This window comes from Cricetulus griseus (genome assembly GCF_003668045.3).
Source record: "Cricetulus griseus strain 17A/GY chromosome 1 unlocalized genomic scaffold, alternate assembly CriGri-PICRH-1.0 chr1_0, whole genome shotgun sequence".
Lineage (NCBI taxonomy): Eukaryota > Metazoa > Chordata > Mammalia > Rodentia > Cricetidae > Cricetulus > Cricetulus griseus.
Genome location: NW_023276806.1, coordinates 129,407,913 through 129,435,748, shown reverse-complemented (window position 1 = coordinate 129,435,748; position 27,836 = coordinate 129,407,913). Strand labels below are relative to the sequence as shown.

At 48.9% G+C, this 27,836-nt stretch overlaps 1 protein-coding gene across 13 annotated transcripts; it reads left to right on the top strand.

Moving 5' to 3' along the window:
- Window positions 1-119: 119 nt before the first annotated feature.
- On the top strand, window positions 120-27,719 carry Smarcc2 (SWI/SNF related, matrix associated, actin dependent regulator of chromatin subfamily c member 2). 13 transcript variants are annotated; one of them, XM_027392685.2, is made up of 29 exons: window positions 120-280; window positions 2,242-2,361; window positions 3,320-3,405; window positions 4,152-4,233; window positions 4,328-4,420; window positions 5,997-6,066; window positions 6,296-6,365; window positions 9,233-9,308; window positions 9,452-9,583; window positions 9,671-9,801; window positions 10,083-10,207; window positions 14,559-14,618; window positions 14,753-14,790; window positions 15,034-15,164; window positions 15,398-15,469; window positions 20,033-20,146; window positions 20,516-20,669; window positions 21,356-21,448; window positions 21,699-21,815; window positions 21,903-21,965; window positions 22,247-22,505; window positions 22,728-22,889; window positions 23,163-23,227; window positions 23,633-23,774; window positions 23,863-24,029; window positions 24,357-24,491; window positions 25,275-25,635; window positions 25,939-26,367; window positions 26,957-27,719. In XM_027392685.2, the coding sequence occupies exons 1-29, from the start codon at window positions 170-172 to the stop codon at window positions 27,031-27,033; spliced, it is 3,735 nt and encodes a 1,244-aa protein (XP_027248486.1). In that variant the 5' UTR covers window positions 120-169; the 3' UTR covers window positions 27,034-27,719. The 13 variants fall into 13 exon arrangements, with proteins under 13 accessions (XP_027248486.1, XP_027248487.1, XP_027248485.1 ...); XM_027392686.2 differs by having other exon boundaries at window positions 21,696-21,815; window positions 23,639-23,774; XM_027392684.2 differs by having other exon boundaries at window positions 21,696-21,815.
- Window positions 27,720-27,836: the final 117 nt, after the last annotated feature.

The window sequence follows — 27,836 nt, the reverse complement described above, 5'->3', positions numbered from 1 at the left end:
CCAGCAGGGGGCGCTCCCGCGGGCCGGGGCCGGCCCAGGCGGCGGGAGGCGGCGGCCGTGGCGGGGAGGCGGCGGCGGGAGGCGGGCGGAGGAGGAGGCGGGAGCTGAGCTGAGCTGAGCTGAGCGGGGCGGGCGGGCGGCGGCGGCGGCGGGGCCCGAGCCCGAGAAGATGGCGGTGCGGAAGAAGGACGGCGGCCCCAACGTGAAGTACTACGAGGCCGCGGACACCGTGACCCAGTTCGACAACGTGCGGCTCTGGCTCGGCAAGAACTACAAGAAGGTACGCCGGGCTGGCGGGCCGGGACAAAGGGCTCGCGGGCCGCGGCTCTCCCGGGGCCGGCCCACCCTCGGGCCGCCTCGCCTAGCCTCGCCTCGCCGCCCCGCGCCGCGCCGCGCCCCTCCCCGCGGCCTCCCCGCGCAGCGCAGCGCCGCGCCCCCTCCCCACCCCGCCCCCACTGTGCCCTCTGCCCGGGGCTCGCCCGGGGCTCGGGGCGGCGGCCCAGGGCCCGATCGCCCTCGCTCTCCCGGAGGCTAACCGGTCCAGAGCCGGCCACCCGGTCGGCCGGGTACCGCCGCGCGCCTCCTCTCCTCCGGTGTGCGAGCCGCGGTGTCTCCCCCACCCCCCGCGCCGGAGCTTCCCCGCCGAGCCAGGTACCGGCACGGCCCGGGCCTCCCTCCTCGGTGCTTTGTATCCGTCCAGAGACAGACGGAGAAAGCGGGAGGGTAGACAGGCACGGGACAGGCCGTGGGAAGCGTCTCTACCTGGGGGATCACCTGTCCCCCAGGCTTTATCCCCTTCCCTCCTCCTCGGGGGCCAGGGCATCGGGCCCCTTGGCTTCACAATAAAGTCGCTCTGCAACCCAGCCTAGCTAGCTAGCTAGCTAGCCAGCGTCGCTTGGGTTTTGAGGGCCAGAGGATAGGGTAAGCTTCATATCGCCAGTCCCCACCCCCACCCCGTAACTGGAAATAATAAGGGTGGTGAACAAAAGGGTTCAAGAAGCCCTACCTGTTTTTAAAAACATAGCAAACAACAACAACAACAACAAAAAAAAAACCCAAATCTCATTCTGGTGTTTTCATTGTCTCTAGGCTTTTTTTTTTTTTTTTCCTGGATATGGCCTGCTTCCTAGATACCCCTGCCTAAGGTTCCCCCCCCCACCACTTATTTTCTTTTACAGCCCCCAACTCTTCCTATCCCAGCTTTGCAACCTGTCAGAATACAGTGGTCAGCCTCAGAACTCTCCACTAACCCTGCTTTGAGTTGGGGTCTCTATGGGTGTCAAGACTCTTGACAAACAGCTGTTGGGTCTGTGACTCCTGTGTGTACCCCCAGCATGAGGTTCTGCTTCCCAGTCTGCTTTTGACCTTTTGAAGGGAGACCAGACAAGGGTCTTAGTCTATCGCCCCAAGGGGATTGACAGCTGTGACCCGATTCAGCTTTCAAGTGCTGAACTCTTTGTCATCTACTTCTCCCTTCACAGATCTTTTGACACCTCCCACCGAGAGAGGTCTGACTCTGATTAGGGTAGAGGAAATAAGGGTCAAAAGGTAAAGAGAAAATTAGTTCCTTGGATCAGTGAACAAAACAGAAAGGTAGGATTCCAGGTAGCACCATAGGGAAATGCTTGAGGTCATTGTTTCCTCAGAAAAGGATAGGTAGATGTCGGGCTTCCTACTTATCCTCAGGCCCGGTGGGTGGTCTGCCCTCCTTGCTAGAGAGGAGACCCTACAATGACAATCATGTCAGGTTTCAGTGGAAGCAAAATGTACAGGCTTAGTTTTGAAGTTAGATTGCCCTGCCTCTCTTCTTTGCTCTCTTAAGATACCATTATGGGTGGAAGCCTGGTCTTTTATCGTGTTCCCCCAAGAAATACATTGTTGTGTCACTTAGAGCCTCAAAGGGATTTTTGTTGCCTTGCCTTGAACTTCATAAAGCTTCAAGATTTTAACTGTTTGCTGGGGATGAGGTGACCAGCTATCAGGGTGTTGTGCAATGCCAGCATTGGGGTGCAGCTAAATAAGAGTGCAAAGTGTTCCTTGCTGTCTGTCCCCAGTGCTGGCAACCTGGGCTACTGACAGTAAAATGCAGGAGCTGCTAGAGCCCTTTTGATATAGACAGACAACGTGGAGGAGAAAGGCACAACTCTGTCCCAGGTGCTTCCAAGAACACAGGGAAAAGAAACGGGAGGTGGTAGAGAGCGTGTCTAGAATCTGTTTCTCTTCCTTTCCCTTCTTCCTCAGTACATACAAGCAGAACCACCGACCAACAAGTCCCTGTCTAGCCTGGTTGTGCAGTTGCTCCAGTTTCAGGAAGAGGTTTTTGGCAAGCATGTCAGCAATGCACCCCTTACTAAACTGCCGGTGAGTGCAAGGGACGAATCCTCCAAACTGGAAAGGGAGTTTTTGTTGTTTTGCTTTAAATTTTCTTTTCCTAGTACACAGAATCCCAGAATTAGGGTGGTTGAGGCAGGAGAATCAAAAGTTGGAGGCCAAACTGATTTACATAGCAGTTCTGATACTGTGTCCCATGTTATGAGACCCTGTCTCAAAAGAAAAAATAAATTCATCTTGTTTCTCTTCAAATTTCGTAATTTTGGTAGGTTTATTTCCTACAGTAATTGTCGTCATTAGTAGTCAGGGCATTACAGCTTGAACTAGTCCCCAGCTGGCTATTCCTGTTATTTTAGAAAACCCCTGTGCCACAAGTAATCTGAGAATATGGGGTTTAGTCCTCTGGTGTGTCTCTCATGGTTATGGTTTAAAAGGGTATGACATTTGGGAGCAGGAGAGATGGCTCAGTGGTTAAGAGCACTTGCAGAGTATCTGGGTACCATTACTAGTACCCACATGGTGGCTTATACCTCCAGGGATTCTTTTTTGTTGTTGTTTTGTTTCTCGAGACAGGGTTTCTCTGTGTCTTTGGAGGCTGTCCTGAACTAGCTCTTGTAGACCAGGCTGGCCTTGAACTCACAAGAGATCCGCCTGCCTCTGACTCCCAAGTTCTGGCATTAAAGGCATCAGCCACCAATGCCTGGCTGTTTGCTTTTTAAGACAGTGTCCTGGCAGGCAATGGTGGCTGATGTCTTTAATCCCAGAACTTGGGAGGCAGAGGCAGGCAGATTTCTTGTGAGTTCGAGGCCAACCTGGTCTACAAGAGCTAGTTCAGGACAGCCTCCAAAGACACAGAGAAACCCTGTTTCAAAAAAACAAACAAAACAAAACAAAACATTTGAGAAGGAGATGAGTTCAGAGTGGGATTTTTGTGGCAGGTTTTTATTTACAATGTAACTCACACTTCTTCCTGGTCTCTATTTTGTAGATCAAATGTTTCCTAGATTTCAAAGCAGGAGGATCCCTGTGCCACATTCTGGCAGCTGCCTACAAATTCAAGAGTGACCAGGGATGGTGAGATGCCTTCTCTCTGCTGTTCATGTTTAGTTTAAAGAAAATTCCCAGTGTTTCCTGGGGTCCTTCTGAAGCCAGAGGACGCATTAGAAATCCTATGTGTCTTTTATTTTGATAGATCAGAAAAATAGATGGCATAGCCAGAACAGTCCCCAAGAACCAGTGTGTCTGGGAAGAGGGTTTTTAGGTTGGCATCTCAAACTTTGTCCTTTTGATTTAACACATAGAGTGAATCATGCAGTTGTGACTTGGGCAAAATTTGTGACAATATTACCTCCTAATTGTTAAGAAGTTCTGTACCAAGCTGGGAGTTGGTGGCACAAGCCTTTAATCCCTGTACTCAGAAGGCAGAGACAGGTGGATCTCTGTGAGTTTGAGGCCAGCCTGGTCTACAGAGTATGTTCCAGGAATAGCTGGGACTGTTACACAGAGAAACTCTATCCTGAAAAACCAAAAAAACAAAAACAAAAAAACAAGTTATGTACCCTTGGGGCTAAAGACATGGCTCAATGGTTAAAGCACTGGCTGCTCTTGCAGAAGATGTGGTCCTGCTCCCACATGGCTGCTCACAACCCTCTGTAACCCAGTTACAGGAGATCCAATGACCTCTTACGGCCTCCTCAGGCATTGCATTTACATGGTGCTTACAAACATGGCGAAACATCCATATACATAAAATAAAAACATAAATGAGTCCTGTGCCCTCACACAAACTATAACTTACTAGATTATCATCCCTTTACAAGGCGGCGTTACGATTTCCAGAATCCGTCTCGCATGGACCGCAATGTAGAAATGTTCATGACCATTGAGAAGTCCTTGGTACAGGTAACGTTCAAGCCCTTCCTCCCATCCATTTTCCTTTTCGCAGAAAGAATATAAAGCAGTCTCTCCTCATCTCATCCACTTCTCCTCCTCACAGAATAATTGCCTGTCTCGACCTAACATTTTCCTGTGCCCAGAGATTGAGCCTAAGCTGCTGGGAAAATTAAAAGACATTGTTAAGAGGCATCAGGTAAGTGTGAAGGGAGGCAGGTAAGTCAGGCTCCTGAACTCCTGACTGGTTCACGCATTGTCACCCCTGTTACAGTGCGTTTCTCCACAACTGATGTGTCTTCCATCAGGAAGCAACTTGTGCCACGTTCTCCCCTGTGCTGTGGCCCTCTCTACTCACACTTTGAACAGCACTTGTCCTGCTTGTCAGCTCTGTTCCCCAGGCTTGATAGACTTATCACTGCCCCTTGGCACTATATTGGCCTGGATGAAGGAGAATGTCTTCCACTGAACTAGACAGACCTAATTTCAGATAAACATAACCCTGCAATCAGGTGCCATGATGTGCCCTGGCACTTAGGAAGTGGAGGCAGGAGGATCAAAACAGTTCAAGTCATCCTTGGCTACATAGTGTATTCAGGCCTGCCTCAGCTATAAAAGTGATGCTATTAAAACAACCACAACAAAATCTCTCTTCTTTGGAACTGCTTTTTATTTGTTTGTTTGGTTTGGTTTTTCGAGACAGGGTTTGTGTGACTTTGTAGACCACACTGACCTTGAACTCACAGAGATCCACCTGCCTTTGCCTTCTGAGTGCTGGGGTTAAAGACATGAGCCACCACCACCCTACTGGAACTACTTTTTAATGAGAAGTGGGATATTATGGATGGGCACAGAGTCCACTTTAAATTTCTGGTGGGTAGGGCTGGGACGATGACTTCAGTTTCTTATGTAAGTATGAAGAACTGAGTCTGGATCCTCAGAACACATGTAAAACCTGGGTGTTGTAGTTTCTACCTATGACTCGAGAGCTAGGAAGTAGAAACAGGTAGATCCCGGGGACTTGTTAACCAGCTAATCTGAAATGTCAAGCTCCTGGTTCACTGTCTTAAAAAAATAAGGTGGAAAATAGAAGCTAGAGGTCACTTGTAGTTGACCTCTAGCTTACACACACACACACACACACACACACACACACACACACACACAGGCAGTACGCCACACACACACACACACACACACACTCACTCACACACACACACACACACAGACACACACACACACTCACACACACACAGACACACACACACACACAGACACACACACACACACACACACACACACACACACACACACACACACACACACACACACACACACAGACACACACACACACACAACACACACACAGACACACACACACACACACACACACACACACACAACACACAACACACACACACACACACACACACACACACACACACACACGCCACACACACACACACACACACACACACACAGGCAGTACGCCACACACACACACACAGACACACACACACACAGGCAGTACGCCACACACACCTCTCCACTATGCAGCGCATCCACACAGAGGGTTGTCTGTGGTAATATTTAATTCGTTGGCTTTTCCCCAATGCTAACACATCGTTACCACTGTGTTTTTTTGCCACGTAATGCCATTGCAAGAAAGATGTAGTTAGACGGGCAGGTCTGTGCTTAGATTTTAATTCTTATATTTATACCTGAGAGTAACTCAAAAGGAAGTAGGTTTACCTGCTTTTCCCTGTGCTATCCAGGGAACCATCACTGAGGATAAAAGCAATGCCTCCCATGTTGTGTATCCTGTCCCAGGGAACCTAGAAGAAGGTGAGACCGGGTCTTCCTCTCTGCTATGATGGCTTGGGCTGGTGGATGGAGGACAACTTAGTTCACCATACACACCTGAGGCTCTGGGCATTGCAATCCTGAATCCTCATCCCATGGATTCCCGTTATTGAGTCTCCTGCTAGAAGAGCAGAGTGCTTAGGTAGAGTCTTTGTCTAGTCCTTGTGTTTCCCTCAGCTTATTGCTCCCTCTTCTCTGTCTCTATCCTCAGAGGAATGGGTGCGACCCGTCATGAAGAGGGACAAACAAGTTCTTCTGCACTGGGGCTACTACCCTGACAGGTGAGGATGGGTTCTCAGGGCCGTCAGGAGAAGCAGCAACCAGACACAGAAGCTGTCTGGCAGAGCAAGAAGGCACTGTTCTGGGTGTTTATTTCATTATTTGTTTTTTGGGGGGGTGGGGGTGGGATACAGAATTTTGCTATGTAATCCAGGCTGGCACGGAACTTGCTATGTAGATCAGGCTGGCCTCAAACTTGTAGCAATCCTTTTACCTCAGCTTCCTCGGTGCTTGTATGTAAACTGGCTTTTGTGTGTATGTTTGCTTCCTTTTTCTTTGATTTTTATTTATTTTTTTTTATTTGTTTTGTTTTGTTTTTTGAGACAGGGTTTCTTTGTGTAGCTTTGGAGCCTATCCTGGCACTCACTCTGTAAACCAGGCTGGCCTCGAACTCACAGAGATCCGCCTGCCTCTGCCTCCCAAATGCTGGGATCTAAATATGTGCGCCACCACTGCCTAGCAATTTTTAAAAATGTGTTTCTACTCTGTGTATGTATGTGTGGGGTTAATTGGATAACCTCAAGTTCATCCTCAGGAATGAGACAGGGTTTCTCATTGGCATGGAACTCACCAACTGGTGTAGACTGGATGGCCAGAGGGCCTTGGAGCTCCTGCTGTCTGTACCTTTGAAGCTCTGGGGTTTCAGAACTTGTACCACATTGTTGGCTTGTTTGTTTAATTTTATGTGTGTGAGCATTTTGCCTGCATTTATGTTTGTGCACCACCTGCATGCCTGGTGCCTGCAGAGATCAGAAGAGGGTGCCTGGGGATTCTCTTCAACAGGAGTTAGAGATAGTTGTGAGCCATAATATGGGTGCTGGGAACTGACCCTGGGTCCTCTATAAGAGCAATGGTTGCTCTTAACTACTGAGTCATCACCTCAGCCCCATGCCCAGAATTTTTATATAGGTTCTGGCATAGAAGTCAGGTCTGTGTGCTTGCTGACTGTATCATTCCCATGTCAATTTATTTCCTTTTTTATCATACATGCATACACGCATGCATGCATGCATGCATGCATGCATACATACATACATACAGTTTGTTTAAGACAAGGTCTCACAGCCGTGGCTAGCCTGACTTGCTCTGTAGAACAAACTGGCTTTGAATTCACAGAGATCCACCAGCCTCTCCCTCTTGAGTGTTAGGATTAAAGGGTTGCTCTACCAACCCTGGCCTTTCTTATTTGTGTGTGTGTGTCTGTATATGCATGCTTTAGTGTGTGTATACAGGTACACATTGGGAGGCCAGGGATGGAAGCCAGTGCTTCCATTCCACTGTGGGATTCCAGGGACCCAGCTCAGGTCACCAGGCTTGTGTGGCAATCACTTGTACGCACTGAGCCGTTTCAATGGCTGAAGTCCATAGGTTTTGATCAAAAACAAAGGCAAGCATTGTCACAATCTGTAATCTCAACACTTGAGAAGCCAAAGGAAGAGAATTAAGAATTCAAAGTCATCCTCAGTTTCCTAGGAAGTTTAGGGCCAGCCTAAGCTATGTGAAATCATGTCTTAAAACAAAAGTTAAAACAGTGTAATACTAGGAAAATGTTTCCAAAAATGTATATAATCACCCTGGGCTATTATGCAGCCTTCAAAGTGATAGAATATGGATAGTTTATAGGCAAATTTAAGTGAGACATGTTGGTTAGCATCTGTAGTTTCAGATACCCAGAGGGTAGAGACAGGAGTGTCGCTTGAGCCTCGGACTTCTAAGCCCTCTAGGAGACATGGGATGACCTCCCTTTTGGGGGAAAAAAAGTAGCATGTAAGATTAAAAAAAAAATGAAAGAAAACATCACATCAATACCAGTATTATATAATTGTAATTCTTTTTTTGTTTGTTTTTTTGAGACATGGTTTCTCTGGCTATCCTAGATCTCTCTGTAGACCAGGCTGGCCTTGAACTCACAGTGATCCTTCTGCCTCTACCTCCTGAGTGCTGGGATTAAGGGTTTTGCCACCACCAGGCATAATTGTAATTTTTTTTTTTTTTGAAGGAGTGGTATGAGCTGATACAGATACCCAGGACTCACTGTGTGATCTAAGACTCAACGGAATCAATCCCCTGTCTCAGATTCCCATAGTCACCTATGCTAGATTATTTTCAAACTTTTTTTTAAGTTTCTTCTTCTTCTTCTTCTTCTTCTTCTTCTTCTTCTTCTTCTTCTTCTTCTTCTTCTTCTCCTTCTCCTTCTCCTTCTCCTTCTCCTTCTCCTTCTTCTTTGTCTTCATCATCGTTTTTGTTTGTTGATTGGTTTGCTATTTGGGCTTTTAAGACAGTGTCACTATGCTCCTCAGGCAGCCTCAGACACAAGATTTTCCTGCCTCAGCTTCTAGAGTTCTGAGATTATAAGCAGCATTGCCAAGCCTGGCTTTATTGTTTTTGTTCCTGGTTTGTTGTTGATAGTTTCTGGAGTCCAGGAGCCTGTGTTGCTCGACAGTTACACACCACTGAGCTACATCTAGCCCTCTTGCATTTTTGTTATGAGACAAGCTGACTACTCTGACCAGTCTGGCCTTTAATTCTCTAAATAGTTCAGGCTGGCTTTGAACTTGCATCGATTTTCCTGCCTCAACCTCCTGAGTGCGGAGATTGCAGACATAAGCCACCATACCCAGCAGCTTGAAATATTTTATAATACGCTTTTATTGCTTTAAGGTAAAGAGAATCCCAATTTAGTTGGACAAATCAACAGCTGAATATTTTTTGTAAATGGAAAAGGCAAGACTGGGTATATAACTCAGTGGTAGAGCTTGTTAGCTCCATCTCCATGCAGTGGAAGAAAAAATTGAAAAGTGCAAGACTGTGCCTTGCTTCCACCACCCCGTCATGTTGTCTTTATTTGATGCTGAATCTCTTCTGGCAGTTATGACACATGGATCCCAGCTAGTGAAATTGAAGCCTCTGTGGAAGATGCACCTACTCCTGAGAAACCTAGGAAGGTGAGAAACCCTTGGAAGGACCCCCAGGACCGAATCTCTGTCAGGGAGCAGGGGCTCTGTGCACTTGGGCTTAGTATGCTGAGATTTTCTGGGCAGAGCCATGGCTTCTGGTTAGTCTCAGTGTGACCTGCTTTGTATCTCAGGTTCATGCGAAGTGGATCCTCGACACAGACACTTTCAATGAGTGGATGAATGAGGAAGACTATGAAGTCAATGATGACAAAAGCCCTGTTTCCCGACGGAAGAAGATTTCAGCTAAGACATTGACAGATGAGGTGAAAATTCTGCTCCTTTTTCTTAAGCTCTTAGCTTACACCTCAGAACCAGCCTCAGTGGGAACTGGAGGCTGACATTCATCCCAGCTCTCTAATGTGCAGGTAAACAGCCCGGATTCGGACCGACGGGACAAGAAGGGAGGGAACTATAAGAAGAGGAAGCGCTCTCCATCTCCTTCACCAACCCCAGAAGCTAAGAAGAAGAATGCTAAGAAAGGGTATGCAACCTCTCACTCTCTCCCACATGCACGTCCTCTTGATGCATGTCAAAGGAAAGACAAATGCTTCTTGAAGTGACTGCCCCTGGCTGGGAGTGAGAGGAGGGTGAAGGAATCTTCCTGTGTCCTCTTATGATGGTTTTGGTCCCAGTCATCATGAAACTGAAGGAAAGCTTAGCTGCCCAACAGATAGCCTTCTGCTCCACCCACATCACTCTGCATGTACCAGTTTCTGTTCCACCCAGCTCCTCCCTGATGGCTTTCTCTCTTTTCCTTCCCAGACCCTCAACACCTTATACCAAGTCAAAGCGAGGCCATAGAGAAGAGGAACAAGAAGACTTGACGAAAGACATGGATGAGCCCTCTCCAGTCCCAAATGTGGAAGAGGTGACACTCCCCAAAACAGGTATGGGCCAAGCCGAGCCCCCAGACCAGCCCCCACCCTTCCCATCCCTGCTATGCCAAGTTGCTAAAAAGGCTGAGTTTCCAGATCTTTAAAGGAGTTTTCCCTTCCACATAGCTGCTTAGTGAAGTTGCCATTACCCCAAGGAATCCTCCTGCGTTATATTCATGTCTGATATGGACATGCTGCCAACTAATAGCAGTGGTCTGCAAACTCTGTTTTTCTGTCCCGAGGATCAAACCTAGGACCTGTGCATTAGCAAACGTTCTACCACTGAGCTACAGCTCTATCCCTCCAAACCCTATTGTGTGTGTGTGCACACATGCAAGCATGTAGAGGCCAGTGTTCAGCTTTAGGTGTGACTTCTCAGAGCCTGTACGTTGTGCTTTTAATATTTATTTTACAGTGTGTGTGTGTGTGTGTGTGTGTGAGAGAGAGAGAGAGAGAGAGAGAGAGGGAGAAAGAGAGAGAGAGAGAGAGAGAGAGAGAGAGAGAGAGAGAGAGAGAGAACTTGCATGTGTGGAGGTCAGAGGACAACGGTAGGAGTTGGTAGTTGGTTCTCTCCGTCTACCCTCCAGGGATTGGCAACTGCACCATCTTGCACACCCCTACCTTGTGTTCTGAGACCTGGGACTTCAGGTTTTGTCTGGTTTGCCAGAAAGCTTCAGGGACCTGCTTCTCTCCACTTCCCCATCACTGTGATTATGAGGTCACACCACTGCCTGTGCCTGGCATTTTACATGGGTACTGAGGATTGATTGGGTCTTCAGGCTTGTGCAACAAGCACTTTAGTTGAGCTATCTCTCTACCCTAATAACTTTTGATTGTACATTCCCATCAATAAACTATATTTCAAGACAAATTATGCAAATTATACCACCAAAACATTACTTTAGGACCATTATAAAACATATGCAAACATTATCATTTAAAAAATGGATTGGGTTGGGACTAGATAGTTGGCTCATTGGTTCAGAGCAATTACTGCTCTTTTAGAAGACACAGGTTTGATTCCCAGCACCCACAAAGGCGGTTCACAATTGTCTAATTCCAGTACCATAGGATCCAACACCCTCTTCTGGCACTGCATACAGATGGTACACAGATGTGCATTCTAGCAAAAGGAATCTCAAAAAATTATTTATTTATTGTTTTTGTTTTTCAAGGCAGGGTTTCTCTGTGTAACCCTGGCTGTCCTGGAACTCATTTTCTGGCCTCTGTGAACACCTGCATACACCTGGTATTGTTCTCACAGACATACAGATACACATAAATAAAAATAAGTATTTCTAAATAATGGAACTGAGCCAATGTGATGGCTCTGTGGGTAACGGTGCTTGCCACTCAAGCCCAAGGACTCTAAACCCTATCTCGAAAAAAAAAAAACAAAAAAGGCAGGCTGTGAGTAGGCTTCCATAGGAAACAAAGCAGCAGAAAACACAGAAAGACCCTGCTTCAAAACAAACTGGGAGGAGAGAGCTGACTCCGCAAAAGTTATCCTCTGGCTTCCACGATTCTGCCGTGGTTCATGCTTGTGCGCACACACAACCAGTCAATCTTTTTTTTTTTTTTTTTTTTTTTCCTGAGACAGAGTTTCTCTGTATTGCTTTGGAGGTTGTCCTACAACTTGCTCTGTAGGCCATGCTGGTCTCAAACTCACAGAGATCCACCTGCCTCTGCCTTCCGAGTTCTGGGATTAAAGGCGTGTGCCACCACCGCCAGGCTTGTCTTTTAAAAAGTGTCTTAGTAAATTTATTTCACACCCCAGCCTCAGTTTCTCCTCACTCCTCTCCCAGTGTCCCCCACCCCATCTGTCTTTGTAAAGAAAGTAGCTAGACTGGGAATATTGCTTATGAGAGTGCTTGCCTGGCATGCATGAAGCCCAGAGCTCAGTGCTTAGTCAGTACTGTGTTGCAGCCCTATAATTCCAACATGTGAGGTGCAGGAGAATAGTCGTTGAAGACCAGCCTGGGATACATGAGAGAGACCCTGTCTCAAAAGTGCTGCAGAATGAGTCATCATGAAGATCCAAGTTAAGATCCCTAGTGCCCGTATAAAACGCCTAGTGTGGCAATTTGTTCCATGATCCCCGTGCTGAGGTGGAGGCAGGAGGAACCCAGGGCCTTGCACACTAGTCATTCTAGCTGAATCAGTGGGCTCAGGGTCAGTGAGAAACAAAGGACAGTGACATAAGATCACACCAATGTAGACCTCTGACCTCCACACAACACACACACACACACACACACACACACACACACACACACACACACACACACACACACACACACACACACACACACACTCCTCACACATGATCAGGAAATTTGAAATTTTTGTTTGTTTTTCAAGACAGGGTTTCTCTGTAGCTTTGGAGCCTGTCCTGGAACTCACTCTGGAGACCAGGCTGGCCTCGAACTCACAAGAGATCTGCCTGCATCTGCCTCCTGAGTGCTGGGATTAAAGGCATGTGCCACCACTGCCTGGCTGTGAAATTTTTTAAAAGAAAAATGTTGGGGCTAAAAGTGGCTCAGCAGCTAAGAGTGTGTGCTGTGCCTGTGCTTGCAAAGGACCTGGAGTTCCCAGTACCCACACCAGATGGCTTACATTAAATAAACAATCTCCAGGGGATCCAGTGCTCTCTAATGACTTCCAGGGGCACCTTTACACATGCATATACATGTATGCATATAATTAAAAAGCAAATAGTTTTTTTAGAAAAAGAAAACTAAAGGGCAGCAGGAACAGCTCTAAAGAGAAACCCTGTGTCTCTTCTGTATTTTGGTGGGCCATGTTTGGTACACTGTATGAGGGTTCTGCTGTGGAGGCCACTGTACCCAGTACTGGTTTGCAGTTTCTGTCCTATCCACTAGCCTCAAATACTCCAGAAATACAGTTCAAGGTGAGATTTGGGAAGCTGTTTCCTCCTGAGCTTTTATGTGTGACTGAGGAGAGTGTCGTTTGCTTTAAAATGTTCAAGGTTAGCCTGGTGGTGGTTGCGTACGTCTTTAGTCTCAGCACTTGGGAGGCAGAGGCAGGCGGATCTCTGTGAGTTGGAGACAAGCCTGGTCTACAAGAGCTAGTTCCAGGACAGCCTCCAAAGCCACAGAGAAAGCCTGCCTCGAAAAACAAAAACAAAACAAAACAAAAATACCTAACCATTCAACTAGTCCTGGTAGTGTAGCATACTTGCAAGACTGAGGCAGGAAGGTTGTGAGTGGTACAAAGCCAACCTGGGCTGCAGAATGACACCTAATATCAACCCGGGCAACTTAATGAGACTCTGTCTCAAAAGAAAAAGCAATGTCAAGTGTACTAGATCATACCTGTAATCCCAGCTCTTGGCAGGCAGAGGCTAGTTGAACAAGAGTTCAAAGCCAGCCTTAGCCACATGGTAAATTCAAAACCAACCTGAGCTGCTTGAATGTATGTTTGTTTTTTTTAATTATTTATTTATGTATTTAATGTATATGGGTGTTTGCATGTACATGTGCACACCAGAAGAGGGCATCAGACTACAGTTATAGATGGGTGTGAACCGCCATGTGAATGCTGGGAACTGAAAAGGACTTCTCTAAAAGCAACCAGTGCTGTTAACAGCAGAGCAATCTCTGCAGCCTGAGACTGTTTCAAAAAGCCAAAACCAAAAATTAAAAAGGAAAAAAAAAAAGTGCTGGGTAACTGGGCTTGATGGTGGTGCGTGGCTGTAACCCTAGCACTCAAGAAGTGGAGAACTTGGTTATTCTTGGTTACTTAGCAAGTTGGAAGCCTGGAATACATGAGATACCATCTCAAAAAACAAAAGAAAAGGCTTGGGGCCAGGGCTGTGACCCTGGGGGGGCACTTGCACATGCAGCTCTAGGTTCAGTTGTCCGTGCATCATGGAATGATGTCTACTTATCTACAGGATGATCTATTTCCAATTCATAATGAAAGGTGATACAGGGAGCCAGGTTCTCGGGAGGCAGAGCAGGAGAACCATGGGAGTTCATACACATAGATAAAGAAGCTAAATGAAATTGTTGGTTGGGTAAGGCAGTAAATTAACAAGTGTGTTTCAAACTTTTTTGAGAAAGCAAGATCTGTAAAACTACTAATAGTTGGGCTGGAGAGATGGCTCAGAGGACTGGCTGCTCTTCCAGAGATCCTGAGTTCAATTCCCAGCAACCACATGGTGGTTTACAACCATCTGTAATGAGATCTGGTGCCCTCTTCTGGTGTGCAGGAATGAATGCAGGCAAAAGGCTGTATACATAATAAATAGATCTTATTTATTAAAAAGACTACTAACAATTGAAAGTAAGGGCTTGACTGTGGCCAACATGTCTAATACAATGGCTCTTTCTCCTGGCAGTCAACACTAAGAAGGACTCGGAGTCGGCCCCAGTCAAAGGAGGCACCATGACTGACCTGGGTAAGACAGGGAGCCTAAGGCAGGCCGTGCTGGAGGCAGGGAGAGCTCAGCTCGACTCCCCAGCCTTCTGGCTTTCCAGGAGGTGCTTGCTGCCTGGAGGCTCTGGCCTTAAGCTCGCCTTCTTTCCCTTTCAGATGAACAGGAGGATGAAAGCATGGAGACAACGGGCAAGGTGGAGCCAGTGTGGAGAGGCTCTACCTCTCTGTGGGATTGTGACTAGAGTTCCTTCTGCCTGGGCTTTTCCCACCATAGAGTAAACTAGCTGTTGCTCAGTGCTGCAGCCACTCAGAGCCCCAGGGCCCATGGTGCTCACCCTCATCACCTGTTAGTGTCCATGCTCCTGGGTGTAGGAGAAGCTGCGGGTGCTAGGCGGGGAGGGGGAGAGCTGAGTGTCCAGCAGCCTCCATGCTCATAGGATGAGGATGACAGCAGCACGGGCAACAAAGGGGAGCAGACCAAGAACCCAGACCTGCACGAGGACAACGTGACTGAGCAGACACACCACATCATCATTCCCAGCTATGCCGCCTGGTTTGACTACAACAGGTATGGGGCCAACTTACCCTCCTGTCCTTCCCTGTGCCAGTCCCATCTCCCACACAGAAGATGTTTGTGCCTCAGTGAGGCTGACGGTGTTCTTCCTTCCAGAGACACTCCAGGACTTTAGGAGTTCCTGGCTCCCTGCTAGGGTTTAGGGCTGCTTACCGACCCCATACCCCTTAAAAGGGCTTCTCTTCCACCCTTAATGCCTTCTGAGTCTACTGCGATTTCTCTTGCAGCGTTCACGCCATTGAACGGAGGGCTCTGCCTGAGTTCTTCAACGGCAAGAACAAGTCCAAGACTCCAGAGATGTAAGACTTCAGCCCATGACTTTGTTTGGTGTTCTTTCTGCATTCACCCTTCCAGATTTAGCGGCATCTAGCCAGGCTCTCTGTTAGGTATACAAAGACACGACAGATGCCACAGGCCAGCCACAGCCTAACACGTGAAAACATGTTCATAGGTGTGCCTGAGGATGACAAAGGAGAGCATGGTCTTTGGTATAAGACAAGTACCCATTGCTCCCACTCGGCAAATGTTATAATAGATGCAGAGAAGTACAGTCCATAATTGTTGTTATCTGAAACACACACAACCCTAGGATATGCAGCCACTTTAAATAAATGGATATGACTGTGGCGAGGTTGAAATTCTGATAGAGAAACAAGATAAGGTCAACCCTGGTGGCTCATATCCTCACATTTGGGAAGCTGAAGTAAGAACTCAAATTTGAGACCAGTGTGGGCTTCCTAGCCAGACTTTCTCCAAGGGGAGAAAACAAAAGAAGGAATGAAAAGGAAGGTCCAGTTCTCAGAATTGTGAGATAGGGTGGCACTCTGGAAGCGTGGTGTGTAAGTCCAGGGTTAGGCTGGAGAATGTGGCTCCATAGTGGAACACGTTCCTGGCGTGCACAGAAGCTCTTCCTAGCACTGTCACACATGCCAGATCTCTGTGAGGACGAGGCCAGCCAGGGCCAGATAGTAAGACCCATCTCAAAAGTAAGTAATAAAATTACAGCTTTAGGGCTTATAAGTTGGTGTTGATTGACTCTGATAAGTGCTAGTTTCCGTGTGTATCATGTAGGGGACAATCTCTCCTAACAGCTTCCCACCTTGAGCCCTCTGCAAACTTCTTATTCGTCTGTCTCTCTGGCTCCTGTAAGATACCTAGCTTAGAATTTGCCTGTGGTTAGGGTGTTGGCTGAGCGCATGACAAGGTGGATGAGACTGAGGTCAGGGTCCCCTTTGTGCCTGCTGCTGCTGAGCTCCCCTCGGTGCTGTCATCCTTTCTCTCCTGCTCCTTCCTCCTCAGCTGGTGTGGGTCTCTTTCTCCTCCTGAGGAGGGCAGGGACTGTGTGAGAAAGGAAATGGAATTAGTTACCAGGTGTCATGATTCCACGTGGTGTGCTTTCAGGAATAGTGAATGAGAACCTCTGGCATCTACTGAGAGCATCACCCCCAGTGCTGACTTAAGTCTCCACCATGCTCTGGCTAGTCTGAGTGTCTGTCTCATAAGGCCCATAACTATTGTCTCTAGTTTACAGACTAGGACCTGGTGCGGGGAACAGATGACATAAGTCAGTAAAACCAGGATCTGGATCCCTAGTCTGGCTCAGATTCTCAGATTTTATACTTTATATATAAACAGCTACCTTTTTCTAAATATTCAGATTTGTTTTGTTTTGAGACAGAGTTTCTCTGTGTAGCCTTGGTTGTCCTGGAACTCACTCTGTAGATCAGGCTGGCCTTGAACTTAGAGAGATCAGCCTGCCTCCACTACCCAGCAATATGTATTTTGTTTTTTAAACTATTGTATGTGGGTGTGTACATGTGAAGGGTGTTGGATCTGTGGGAATTGGAGTCACAGGCTGCTCTGAGTGGTCTAGCACTGATGCTGGGGTCTGCATCACTCTAGCCCAGCAGCTGCCATTTCTTGAGCTGCAGCTGCCAGACACAGCTTATGGACACCCTGCATGACACCAGAGGAGTCTTAGGTTTCAGATAGCTTGACAACATCATCATGATAAGACTGGCATCTGGCTTTAAGTCTTACTTTCTAAATTCAAAATATAAATTACATCTGTAATCCCAGCATTTGAGCAGCTGTAGGCTAGTCCGGGCTACAAAGCAAGTTCCAGACCAAGCTAAATGGCTTTGTGGGTAAAAGCCCCTGCTGTCAGACCTGACAATTTAGGGTCTACATGGTGCTCGTGCATACAGACATAAAATTAGCAAACAAAAATGCATGAAAAATAATAGAGTTTTAAAAGAAAACAGAGAGAAGGAGTGAGAGAGCTTAAAGGATGGCTCAACAGGCTCCAAGTCTGACCTGAGTTTGGTCCCTGGGTCCCACATGCTGGAAGGAGAGAACCAACTCATGAATGTCGTCATCTAGCCTCCACATGTGGGCCATGGATTGCCAGTGCCTACATGCAAAGAATAAATAAATGTAAATAAATTTAAAAACTGTTATATCTAAATACTAACTTTAAGCCAGCAGTGGTGGTGCAGGTCTTTAATACCAGCACGTGGGAGGCAGAGGCAGGCGGATTGGCAGTTCAAGGCTATCCTTGGCTATCTAGCAGATTTAAAGCCAGCTTAGGCTACATGAGACTCTGACTCTACATAAGTAAATAAATGAAAACAAATAATCAAAAGCCAGGATGGTGGTATATAATCCCAGCACTTGGGACATGGAGTTGTGCCGTAGACCAAGTTGAAGGCCAGCCTGTACCACACAAGACTCTGTCTCAGCAATGACAAGTTAAAAAAATCATAAATAAAATTTTTTTTAAATTTGAGGCAGGGTCTTTATTTATTTTTATTTTCTGTGCATTGGTGTTTTGCCTGTATATATGTCTGTGTGAGGATGCCAGATCTGCTGGAACTAGAGTAACAGAGACAGCTATGAGCTGCCATGTGGGTGCTGGGAATTGAACTCGGGTCCTTTGGAAGAGCAGCCAGTGCTCTTAACCACTGGGCCATCTCTCCAGCCCCATAAATAAAAATTTTAAGAGCCAAAACAAAAGCAACTCTCTTTTTAAAATTATTTTTATTAGTTAAAATTAGAAACAAGCCTGCTTCACATGTCAATCCCTGCTCCCTCTCCCTCCTCTCCTCCCCCAACCCCTACCAATCCCCCCCATCCCCTTCTGCTCCCCAGAGAGGGTAAGGCCCTCCATGGGGGATCCCCAAAGTCTGTCACATCATCCTGGGCAGGGCCTAGGCCCTCCCCCCAAAAAGCAGCTCTTTTTAAAAATATTATTATTATTTTAAATTAGAAGCTTGCTTCACATGTTACTCCCAACTCTCTCTCCCCTCCTCCCAGGTCCCAACCGACACCCCCCCAAGCCCTCACCCCATCCCCCCTCTGCTCCCCAGGGAGGGTGAAGCCCTCCGTGGGGAAATCTTCAAAGTCTGTCATATCCTAGGCAGGGCCTAGGCCCTCCCCCATTTGTCCAGACTGAGAGCATTTCTCCATGTGGAATGGGCTCCCAAAGTCCATTTGTTTGCCAGGGATAAATACTACCCGAGACCCCATAGATTGTCAAGGCCTCCTCGCTGACACCCACGTTAAGGGGGTCTGGATCAGTCCTATGCTGGCCTCTCAGCTATCAGTCTGGGGTCCCTGAGTTCCCCCTTGTTCAGGTCAGCTGTTCTGTGGGTTTCACCAGCCGGATTCGTCCCTCTCTGCAGCTAGGTTCCAGGAGCTCAGTTCAGTGTTTAGCTGTGAGTGTCTGCCTCTGAAAAAGCAGCTCTTAAAGGCTGGAAAGATGCCTCAATGGTAAAGGGCCCTGGCTGCTCTTGCAGAGGACCCAGGCTTGATTCCCAGTACTCATGTGGTGACTCACATCTGTCAGCAGCTCCCAGTTCCTGGAGAGCTAACAACCCTATTTGACATCCTTGGTACCAGATGTGCATGTAGTACACAGACATGTGTGTAGGCAGAACACCCACACACATAAAAAAGCAGCCAGGCGGGGGTGGTACACACCTGTAATCCCAGCATTCGGGAGGCAGAGACAGGCGGATCTCTGTGAGTTTGAGGCCAGTCTGGTTTCCAGGACAGGCTCCAAAGCTTGAAAAACGAGGAGAGAGAGAGAGAGAGAGAGAGAGAGAGAGAGAGAGAGAGAGAGAGAGAGAGAGAGAGAGAGAGAAAGAGAGGGAAAAAAGAAGAACAATCCTTTAAGGCCCTTTTCCAGCATCAGGCTGACTGGCTGGTTGCATGGATAAGGACTTTGATTTGTCTTGGGAAACAGGTATCTTTTTTCCTTACCTTTAAATTATTATTTCAAAAGTTGGGTAAGATGAACATGATGATCCGTCCTGTAGCCTCAGCACCTGGGAAGCTAGGAATCCAAGGTGAAATTAAGAGATGGTTCAGCCTCCAAAGCCACAGAGAAACCCTGTCTCGAAAAAAAAAAAAAAAAAAATTAAGGGATGCTTCATTTAATTAAAAAGCCATCAAGGAGCATACAGGAGCCATTTGTATTTTAGATGTACTATTTTATGTGTGAGTGTTTAGCTTGCATATATGTATGTGTACCATGTGTGGCTGGTGCTCATGGAGTTCAGAAGAGGGTACCAGATTCCCAGGAACTGGAATTATGGGTGCTTATGCACCACCACGCGGATGCTGGAAACTGAACCTAGGTCTTCTGTGCTCCTAACTACTGGGTTACCTCTCCAGCCTCCAGCAGGAAACATTGGAATGCTACGCAGTTAGACATGCTGGGTGCTCATTGAGTTAAACAATCTTGTCTTTTCCATCTTTGTCACACAGGAGGAATCTTTAGCACTTTTATCACTTTTCCTCCTTGGGCCTCAACAAACATTAATTTTCTTCCTCTTATTCGTCTTTCTGATTCTTCTAAGCTACCTGGCATATCGAAACTTCATGATTGACACTTACCGACTGAATCCCCAGGAGTATCTAACATCCACTGCCTGCCGGCGGAACTTGGCGGGTGATGTCTGCGCTATCATGAGGTGGGTCTTTCTTCTGAGGAGAGTGGGAATGAGAGGACATCTGTGTGTGGGCTGTGGCAGAGCTACAGATGCTTTCAGGAATACAGGGCATAAGCAGGAGAAGACACCTAGGGAAAGGCCCTGTCATAACAGGGTTAGGGGATTGGAAATGTGATGTAAAGGAGGACAGAGGGCCGAGTCCTTAGCTGAAAGACAGTTGGATGAACTTTACTAGCTATCTAGGAAAGGACAGTTACTAGGGTGTGGGCATGGAGAGGTCCAGGCTGGGGGTGTGTAGCTGGGTTTCACTGGAGGTAATGAGTGGGCGATAGGAGGGTTCCTTCTCCTTTCTGGCCTCCCCATGTGACCCAGCCTCCCTTTCTCTCACAGGGTCCATGCCTTCCTGGAACAGTGGGGTCTTATTAACTACCAGGTAGATGCCGAGAGCCGGCCAACCCCAATGGGGCCTCCACCCACTTCTCACTTCCATGTCTTGGCGGACACACCATCAGGGCTGGTGCCTCTTCAGCCCAAGACCCCACAGGTAGGGTGAGGGGTGCTGGGGACAAGGGTGTGTGGATAAGACAGGGCTTCTTTGGACTTTTCTTTTTCTGTTTACTTTTTTATTTTTATATTTTTTAGAGTAACGATTGAGGAGTGTGGTAGGGTTTCTTCTTTGAGCATGACTTGGAAGGGGGCCACAGGAATCAGCACATGTGTTTAGCACCTTCTTTTAGTCCCAATACCTAAGCTGTAAGCACTTGTTGAGTGAGTGAGAGAAGTTGCCCCTCATCCCAGGGAACAGACAGGCTAATGTAGGAGACAGAGCAGATAGAGAAGTCACTTGTGATAACTCAGATGAAGTTTTTATGCTTTGCCATGTTTCCCATATTTTTTTGCCTCATAAGTATTATCACCTTCATTTTTTCCCATTTCCATTTCATACATTATTTAAAAAGAGAAGAAAACATTGTGTGGATAACACAAAGATACCAACTGAATCTAGGATTAGGATCTACTGTCCAGCTCCTTAGAGTCTGTGACGATGCATGTGACTACAAATGTCTGTCATGCCAGCTACATGTCTAATTAATCATGGAGGCAGCATGGGACAGTGGCATGAGTGTCCCCAGAGCTTTTGGGCCGCCCAGCATTTGATCTTTAGGCCTCCAAGGCCTTGGCCTGGCCATTTCCTGCCCAGCTTCCATGACGCCAAGCTCTGTCCCCCAGGGCCGCCAGGTTGATGCTGATACCAAGGCTGGGCGGAAGGGCAAAGAGCTGGATGACCTGGCGCCAGAGACGGCTAAGGGCAAGCCAGAGCTGGTAGGTGGGGTGCAGACCCCCCTGGGCTGTTTATTTGCCCCTTCACTGGGGGACCCCTGCCTGGAAAGAAGAGAGCAGAGGAGCTGCAGCAGTAAGGGAGGAAGTCCCGCCCAGCCAGGCATCCCTTTCTCTCTCTCTCTCTCTCTCTCTCTCTCTCTCTCTCTCTCTCTCTCTCTCTCTCTCTCTCTGCTTCTGGCCCCTGTGGCCACTTATATTTACTTCTTTTTTTTCCTCCTTCCACAAATAGCAGAGCTCTGCTTCCCAACAAATGCTCAACTTTCCTGACAAAGGCAAAGAGAAACCAACAGACATGCAAAACTTTGGACTGCGCACAGACATGTACACAAAGAAGAGTGTCCCCTCCAAGGTATGAGGTGCAGCCAGCCTGGGCCTGACAGCCTTCACCCTACATAGCTTGGTTCCTCTATCCTGAGGCGCCTCTGTTTCCCTGCAGAGCAAAGCTGCAGCCAGCGCCACTCGGGAGTGGACAGAGCAGGAGACGCTGCTGCTCCTAGAGGTAACTGGGTAAAGCACGGAGTGCTGTCTCTGCTGAGGACAGAAGCGGCTGGGATGCCAGCCTGTGCGTGGGGAGTGCTCATGCAGCCTGGTGTCTGTCATTCCTGTCATACCAAATCCTTTCTTCGTGTGCTACTTGGAGATCCCCCTTGGGTCCAGCAGAATGCAGAAATCCCAGAACACCAAGGACTTTGAAGCCAGATGCCTTTAGTGGGATGGGGGGAGCTGACCTTCAAGGAAGTGGCGAAGTAAGCGGAGTTGTGTCTCCACCACTCCCACCAGGCTCTGGAAATGTACAAGGATGACTGGAACAAAGTGTCTGAACATGTGGGAAGCCGCACGCAGGATGAGTGCATCTTGCATTTTCTTCGCCTTCCCATTGAAGACCCATACCTGGAGGACTCAGAGGCCTCCCTAGGCCCTCTGGCCTACCAGCCCATCCCCTTCAGTCAGTCGGGAAACCCTGTTATGAGCACTGTTGCCTTCCTGGCCTCTGTCGTCGATCCCCGAGTTGCCTCTGCTGCTGCCAAGTCAGCCCTAGGTAATCTGGGGGAGGGGGGCTGGCCTTCTTAGTTTACTTTTACAAGGTTAGATGCTCACAGTGAAACCTCAAGTCTGGCTGCCCTGCTGGCCTTGTCTGTTGCTGCCTTAGGTCAGGCACCTGTCTAACTCCGTGTTGCTCTTAGAGGAAGCCGGGCTCATGAGAAAGCTTGCACAGGGGTGACCAGAACTGTCCCAGCCTCTCCCCCTCTGGGTCTTACAGAAGAGTTCTCCAGAATGAAGGAAGAGGTGCCCACAGCCCTGGTGGAAGCCCATGTGCGGAAAGTGGAAGAAGCAGCCAAGGTCACAGGCAAAGCAGACCCTGCCTTTGGTCTGGAAAGCAGCGGCATTGCGGGAACCACTGCTGATGAGCCTGAGCGCATTGGTGAGCAGGAGCTTTAGATTTCTTCCCATTCACCAAGAGCCAGATCTAGAGCCAGCTGGCCTCTCTGTGCCATGCCCATCCTGGCCTGGCTCCACCACAGCACAAGTGGGAGAGAAAATCCATGGAGTTATGTTTTCCTTCATGATGTCACCATAGGGAATCGGGCTTCCTTCTACTGGTCTTGTCCCTGAGGTTTCAGCTACTGGAAAATTGTCACATAGATGGGACTTCTCAGACTTTTTTTTCTTTTCTTTCCTTTCTCCATGGGTCCAGAGGAAAGCAGTACTGATGAGGCACGGGCAGAGGGCCAGACATCAGATGAGAAGAAGGAGCCTAAGGTACGGAGTGAGTGGCCTGGGTCTGGAAGAAGCTGTCCGTGGTGATCAGGGATCCAGGGGAAGGGTAGTCTCTTGAAGTCAGGGGTCACGGTGGGGCTGAGCAGATCGTTCAGTGGGTGAGAGTGCTTGTTCTACAAATGTGAATTAGAGTCCCTAACACCTATGTAAAAAGTTTGGCATTGTTTTACACGCCTGTAACCCCGTTGTAGGACCCCAATGGAGGGTGGACCTGGCTTAAGGCAGTAAGATACTCAGTGTCCTGCTCTGGCCTTGGCATGTACACACCCATACATGTGTGTGCAGCACATACTGTGCATGCACGCACAGAGATAAAGAGGTTGAGTCAGTCACTAGCCTGGGCCCCTGTGAGAACAGCATCCTCTGATGTCTTCCTTTCTTCTGGAGCTGCAGGAACCACGGGAAGGAGCGGGGGCTGCAGAGGAAGAAGCAAAGGAGGAAGCCAGTGAGGCTCCCAAGAAGGATGAGGAGAAAGGGAAAGAAGGGGACAGCGAGAAGGAGTCCGAGAAGAGCGATGCGGACCCAATAGGTAGCTGCTCAGCATGGCGCGTGCACACATGACAAGGGGGTGTGCCTGCCGTTAAAATAAGGCTAATTCTACCTCTGTCCTGGCACAGTTGATCCTGAGAAAGACAAGGAGCCAAAAGAAGGCCAGGAGGAAGTCGTGAAGGAAGTGGTGGAGTCAGAAGGCGAAAGGAAAACGAAGGTGGAGCGAGACATTGGTGAGGGCAACCTCTCCACAGCTGCTGCGGCTGCCCTGGCCGCCGCTGCAGTCAAAGCCAAGGTGAGGGCGGCTCTTGGAGAGGAAGCTGCTCACCTCTAACCTTCCCTTCTGCTCCTTTTCACTTTTACCCTAGATGAGTTAGTCATCTCTTTAAACTTCTAAATCGCTTACCATTGGCTGTTTCTAGCCCTTTAATGTCTTTTACTTGTCTTAGCATTTGCTGTTCTTTTTCTACATGCTTTTCATTTAAAACAGTTACAGTTACACTATTGTGAGTTGTGATCATCGATACTTCCTTCTTAAACCTGCCAGCCTCTGTCCTTCCCTCTCTCTCTGGGGTGTCTGTCACTGAGTCCTCAGGCTGACCCTGTCACACTCTTTGCCTAGCACCTGGCTGCTGTTGAAGAGAGGAAGATCAAGTCTTTGGTGGCTCTGCTGGTGGAGACCCAAATGAAGAAACTAGAGATCAAACTCCGCCATTTTGAGGAGCTGGAGACGATAATGGACCGGGAGCGAGAAGCAGTGAGTAGCATCCAGTCAGAAGTCAGCAGGAGCCTGGAGCCCTGCCAGAAACTGGGCTTAGGGGTCCTGAGGCTGACAGGACATCACAGCAGACAGGAGTAGGGCAGGGTTCCTAGCGACTTCCACAGGTGAGCCGCTAAGTAGGCTTTTTGACTGCTACATCTCTAGGTCTGGCAGCAAGCAATGCTTACCTCTTACTAGATTTTCATAAAGCTGAGTGCCTGGCCAAGTGGGCGTTGGTGGCGCACGCCTTTAATCCCAGCACTCCAGAGGCAGAGGCAAGTGGGTCTCTGTGAGTTCGAGGCCAGCCTGGTCTCTAGAGCGAGTGGCGAGTGCCAGAATAGGCTCCAAAGCTACACAGAGAAACCCTGTATCGGGGGGGGGGGGGGGGGACACTATGTGCTGGGAGATTCAGAATAAAGTCAAAATTCAAGGGGCCAGTGTATCCATGTGGGAATGCTTCCTAAGAACAGTAAGTTTTTAGCAGATTTTGAAGGAAGAAAACTTAAGTTGATAGGAACTGGAAATGAGTAATAACAGGTTCAGAGTTTTGGGATTGAAATGAACCAGAACCACACCATATCTGCTAACATGCAGTGAAGAGGGATGTGGATACCGGGAGGAGGCATGAAAAGAGTGGGATGCAGAGGACAAAGGAAGCAAGGGTTCGGTCTTGGGGAAACACCAGCTGAGAGATAGGGTCTTTGAAAAGAGAAAGTAGGCCGAGGCATTTGCCCAAGTATCTTGTGGGACCTGGTAACAGTATTCCGTCGGCACTGGCAGCTGGAGTATCAGCGGCAGCAGCTCCTGGCCGACCGACAAGCCTTCCACATGGAGCAGCTGAAGTACGCAGAGATGAGGGCCCGGCAGCAGCACTTCCAGCACATGCAGCAGCAGCAGCAGCAGCAGCAGCCAGCTCTGCCCCCAGCCGGGGCTGCCGGGCCACCCACAGCCCATGGCCTAGCCGTGGCTCCAGCAGCTGTGGCCCCTGCTCCTGCTGGCAGTGGGGCCCCTCCTGGAAGCTTGGGTCCTTCTGAACAGATCGGGCAGGCAGGGACAACTGCAGGGCCCCAGCAGCCACAAGCAGCTGGAGCCCCCCAGCCTGGGGCAGTCCCACCAGGGGTACCCCCCCCTGGACCCCATGGTGAGTATGAGTTCTGCAGTGTGTGTTGGCTGTAGAGAGCCAGCCAAACATTCTGGTTTCTTGAAGGGATGACCTGATGGGCCCAGAGATGAGTTGGTTGTAGTTTCTACAGGTGGGCGCCATTATATTCTGTCCCCAAACCAGCAGGGATTTTTCCCAAACAGATATCTGGGGTTTTATTCCAAGAATTTACCACTTATTCTAGTGTCAGGAAAAGGGGAGGTGGCACCAGCTCGTGGCTAGTGAGGCTGGAGCTGGTACGCAAGGGTTCACCTCTCACCTCTTTGTCCTCTTTGTTTCTAGGCCCCTCACCGTTCCCCAACCAACAAACTCCTCCCTCAATGATGCCAGGGGCAGTGCCAGGCAGCGGGCACCCAGGCGTGGCGGGTAATGCTCCTTTGGGTTTGCCTTTTGGCATGCCGCCTCCTCCTCCTCCTGCTGCTCCATCCATCATCCCATTTGGTAGTCTAGCTGACTCCATTAGTATTAACCTTCCCCCTCCTCCTAACCTGCATGGGCATCACCACCATCTCCCGTTTGCCCCGGGCACTATCCCCCCACCTAACCTGCCTGTGTCCATGGCGAACCCTCTACATCCTAACCTGCCGGCGACCACCACCATGCCATCTTCCTTGCCTCTCGGGCCGGGGCTCGGATCCGCCGCAGCCCAGAGCCCTGCCATTGTGGCAGCTGTTCAGGGCAACCTCCTGCCCAGTGCCAGTCCACTGCCAGGTGAGAAGGGGCCAGGAGGGGAGAAGGGTGAGGGAGAGGGTTCCACACGGTGGGAGGGAGGGCAAGCGGGGAAGGGTTAGATGCTAGGATTTCCACAACTGTTTTCAACAGTCTGGTAAAACTAGAATACAGGAGGAAGGGCCTCTCTGCCTGTCCTCCATTTCCCAATTTGGCAGCTGCCACCCCTGGGATGACGTTGGGGCCTTTCACTGGTGGGTCATGGAGGAGTCCAGTGGCACAGAGGACTTCAGCTGTAAACCTGGAAACTAGCTACCCATTTGCATGACGATGGCACTCCTTTGCTTGTTCCCACCACATTCAGATGCCCCATTTAGAGTCCTTGGGGGCAGGAGGATGGTTTGGGGTATGAGATTTTCCCAGTGTCAGGTGTTAAAGGGTATTGGGAAAAGAAGTTCCACAGAGTGGGCACCTCACTCATCTACCCGCCCACTGCATGCCACGCCCAGTTCTCTGTGTGCGCGTGTGTGCGTGCGTGCTTGCGTGCGTGCGTGCGTGCGTGCGTGCGTGGAGTCTGGGGATGGAGCCGTCTCTGCCTGCTCCAGCTCACTTGTCTTCCTTTTCTCCACAGACCCAGGCACCCCCCTGCCTCCAGACCCCACAGCTCCAAGCCCAGGCACAGTCACCCCTGTGCCACCTCCACAGTGAGGAGCCAGCCAGCCATCTCTCCCCCTCACTCCCTGTGGAGATCACAGTTCCAGGAACAGCCCTCCCCCACTACTGGGACCCTCCCTCAGCCTGGAGAGTTCGGCACTACGTAAGGAAAGCTCTTCCTGCCCCTTCACCGCCCCCACCATGCCCAGCAGAGGTGTGCAGTTTTATATCCAGTTCTTATCCACGGACTTCTGACTAAAAGATGTTTCTAATGCCTGGGAGGGAGGATAGGATGGAGATGGTGCCCTCAAAGGAAGGGCTGGGGAAAGATGCTTTTACGAGGTTCTACTAACCACTTCTGAGGGCACACCCCCTTCAGACTTACTGCATTCTTGAAGTGGATAACATGAAAACGCAGCCCTTAAAAAGGGAGGTTTTAAAAAGACACATTGGAGCCCACAAAAAAAAAAACAAAAAACATTTTTTTTTAAAGGGGGAAGGGCAGGTTTTAAGAGGAATTAAAGTTTGGGGGCAAGTTGTGGGGATGGAATAGGGTACCAAGCCTGTCTCCCCGAGCCCCTTGGTAGTACTGAGTCAGCCCCTTACCCATTCCAGTTCACGCTAACCCCTCCTGCTGCTTCGTCATTGTTGCTGTTTTAGGCCACCCCAGCTCAGCCAATGACCTTTCCCTCTGAATGTCAGCTTTGTGTTTGTTTTTAAAAAGTCACCTGCTTAGTTGATGTCAGTGTATGTGTATTTGGTGGGGAAATGTATTTTGGGGGGGATTCCGTGGTAGGTAATAGAGGAAGAAAGGGCCATGGTGAGGGCTGTTCTTCCTGCTTTCCTTGGTTGTTTCT

What these genes read in the sequence shown, in the direction of transcription:
- Smarcc2 (XM_027392684.2), top strand. Translation starts at nt 170, where the DNA reads ATGGCGGTGCGGAAGAAGGACGGCGGCCCCAACGTGAAGTACTACGAG. An exon ending in AAGTCCAAGACTCCAGAGAT is followed by an intron (nt 15,470 to 20,032) that starts GTAAGACTTCAG and finishes GATTCTTCTAAG; the next exon opens with CTACCTGGCATATCGAAACT. An exon ending in AGACGCTGCTGCTCCTAGAG is followed by an intron (nt 21,966 to 22,246) that starts GTAACTGGGTAA and finishes CACTCCCACCAG; the next exon opens with GCTCTGGAAATGTACAAGGA.